The 2,991-nt window shown below is 40.0% G+C and overlaps 1 protein-coding gene across 1 annotated transcript in view; it reads left to right on the forward strand.

Moving 5' to 3' along the window:
* The window catches only part of LOC106871148 (calcitonin receptor), a 6,262-nt gene extending 3,680 nt beyond the window's left edge, over nt 1-2,582 (forward strand). Inside the window, exon 5 of the mRNA XM_014917458.1 lies at nt 2,512-2,582. Coding sequence (XP_014772944.1) covers nt 2,512-2,582 — 71 coding nt within the window. The remainder of the gene's footprint in view (nt 1-2,511) is intronic.
* Nucleotides 2,583-2,991: the final 409 nt, after the last annotated feature.

A 2,991-nucleotide genomic window follows, 5' to 3' on the forward strand; every position in this document is an offset into this window, starting at 1 on the left:
TGTTTGTCCCCTGTATGTTTAGCCCCTTGTGAGCAATAAAGAAATAAGAAACGTTAGCACACCGGGCGAAATGCTTAGCGGTATTTCATCTGCCGTTACGTTATGAGATCAAATTCTGCCGAGGTCAACTTTGCCTTTCATCCTTTCGGGGTCGATAAATCAAGTACCAGTTGCGTACTGGAGTCGATCTAATTAACAGGCACCCTGCCCAAAAATTTCGGACCTTTTGCCTAGAGTACAAAAGAATATTATTGTGACTAGAAGTGAAATAGCTTAGCAAAACAAAAACAAAAATAAAAATTCAAATCATCTTTCCTTTCTTAAATATTTTTCCACAAATCTCACTGGCAACTTTTTGATTTATTGAAATTATCTCTGCTTCTAGAGGATGTATTATAATTAACTAAACAGCGATTAAGACCAGCTCAATATGACAAGGTTAAAGTTGACGTACCACGAAGGAAAACGACCGGGTTATTGTCTGAAGGCAAGAAGACAGTCGCCGATACGTGTTTCTACCTCAATAGACGTTGTCAGCTTGGCTGTCAGCTATCCTATTGAACAAGATAAAGGCATCTAGCAGAACCATTTTGATTATCTGATTTTCTTTTTAATATCATGTAACATGCTAGATTAAATGATAAATGTTAATCCGTCGATGTAGATTATTATTATACAATGGCAGAATATTCGCTTTGTTCGAAGCATTTCCTCCTGACGTGCGCCCAACGATATCTCTTTATTATTTATATTTTAGTCGGGAAGGAAAGCTGTATATAAGACAGATAACAACGCCTCTGATGCCATTACCACCAAAACCACAACCACTACTACTACTACTACTACTACTACTACTTGTGTGAATTCTATCACAATTTGTAATGATCGATATTCTCTGATAATTGATAGTCTTTAGTTAGAACTTTCGATTTAGAAGTTGATTCGAGTTTATGGTGAGAAGAAGAAGAAGAAGAAGAAGAAGAAGAAGAAGAAGAAGAAGAAGAAGAAGGGGGAAGAGGAGGAGGAGGAGGAGGAGGAAGAAGAAGAAGAAGAAGAAGAAGAAGAAGAAGAAGAAGAAGAAGAAGAAGAAGAAGAAGAAGAAGAAGAAGAAATGGTTTAACTAGTATCAATGATAGTCCATACAATTATTGTGTCAAAGAAATTATATCTCGGATGTCAGATGCATGAAATCTATACGAAGATTTCAATGAAAATCACGTGGTGTCAGACAAGGAACCTGGAAGCAAATTTATTGTTAGTGACCTCTTGTTGAAATTGGTTAACAGAATCCAGCAAATTCTTCGGTGTGAAATATTGCTTCCGATATTTTCGACTATAATCGTACCTAACAGAAATGGTTTATTTCATGATGGATTAAATTATAGACTATTTAGCTATGAGTCTTTGCGTTTCGGTTTCGAATTAAAACGATGCTGGTTTTACTTTTCATATATCTAGGGAGTCTGTGCCGAGCATTTTATTGTATAGGAGATGGTATCAAAAAGTTCCTGGACTAATTATGTTTAATAAAAAAAACATTTACTTAAGTTTTAACATCATCTCCTTCGAAATACTCATCTTGCGCAGCAATACACCGGTCATTCCCAGCATTCCTGCCATTTTTCGAATCCGGTCTGGAAGTCGTTCTAAGTAAGCGAGTCGAGGAACTTCTGCGATTCGCTCTGGATCTTGATAACGGTGTTACAACGGCGACCTTTGAGCCGCATTTTCATCTTGGGAAGAGATGAAAGTCCGCAGGGGCTAAATCTAGCGAACAGGGCCGATGCGCAAGCGATGCCATAAGTGAAGAGAGCTCTGTGAAGAATTTAATATATATATATATATATATATATATATATAGGACGAGCTTCTTTCAGTTTCCGTCTACCAAATCCACTTACAAGGCTGTGGTCAGTCCAAGGTGCCACGCAGTGGGACTGAACCCGGAACCATGTGGTTGAGAAACAAGCTTTTTTCCCACACAACCACGCCTAGTAATATTCATTCAAATTTCAAAAGTGATAAATAAAACTTTGGCTAATGTTAGAAATTTTCGTATCAGCATACATCTCCACATACGATACTTGGACACGGCGTCAGGGCTGTCCCCTGGGGGTCGACTGGGTATTTTAGTTCTTACAGAATACGTCCTCATCCAAGGGGGACACCGAACTAGGTCTAGGAACCCTATGAGATATTCTACTGACGTCATCGACCCCTTCTTTTCAACCAGAACCCTCGAAGTTCTTTCTCATCTGTCTCTGCGTTGTTCTTGATGGGCCATGCCCTGAATAGGGTTTATGAAACGCTGTGATGCCCCCAAAATTCTGTCGGCCTTTTAGCGGGTGCGATCTACGAACCCGCAACTGAAAACTTTCACCGGCAAACACCTCCAACAGTTAAGAGCGATTCTCGGGAGTTTCGTAACTTTCAAAGCATGTGTCAGTAATCAACAACAATCAATACTAATTAAAAATTACTTATTCATAATTACTACTTCTATATTTGCAGGTGTTCCTCTAATATTGACAACAATCTACGCAGCGGTTCGATCCCAGTACAAGGAACACACCTTGCGGTAAGTTCGTCTTTTATTTACAATTTGTTAATTATTCTTGGAGTCGCCTTGCAGAAGGCCGGTAGTAGTAAGTTCTTAAAATATCTATCATTGCCTGACGTATGTAATACTCTTTTACTCTTTTACTCTTTTACTTGTTTCAGTCATTTGACTGCGGCCATGCTGGAGCACCGCCTTTAGTCGAGCTAATCGACCCCAGGACGTATTCTTTGAAAGCCTAGTACTTATTCTGTCGGTCTCTTTTTGCCGAACCGCTAAGCTACGGGGACGTAAACTCACCAGCATCGGTTGTCAAGTGATGGTGTGGGGGGGGGGGAAACACAGACACACAACCACACATACATATCGTAACCAACACCACCACCATCACCACCACCACCAGAACTATCACCATCGCCGCCACTGTCACCACC

Source organism: Octopus bimaculoides, chromosome 27 (assembly GCF_001194135.2).
Source record: "Octopus bimaculoides isolate UCB-OBI-ISO-001 chromosome 27, ASM119413v2, whole genome shotgun sequence".
Lineage (NCBI taxonomy): Eukaryota > Metazoa > Mollusca > Cephalopoda > Octopoda > Octopodidae > Octopus > Octopus bimaculoides.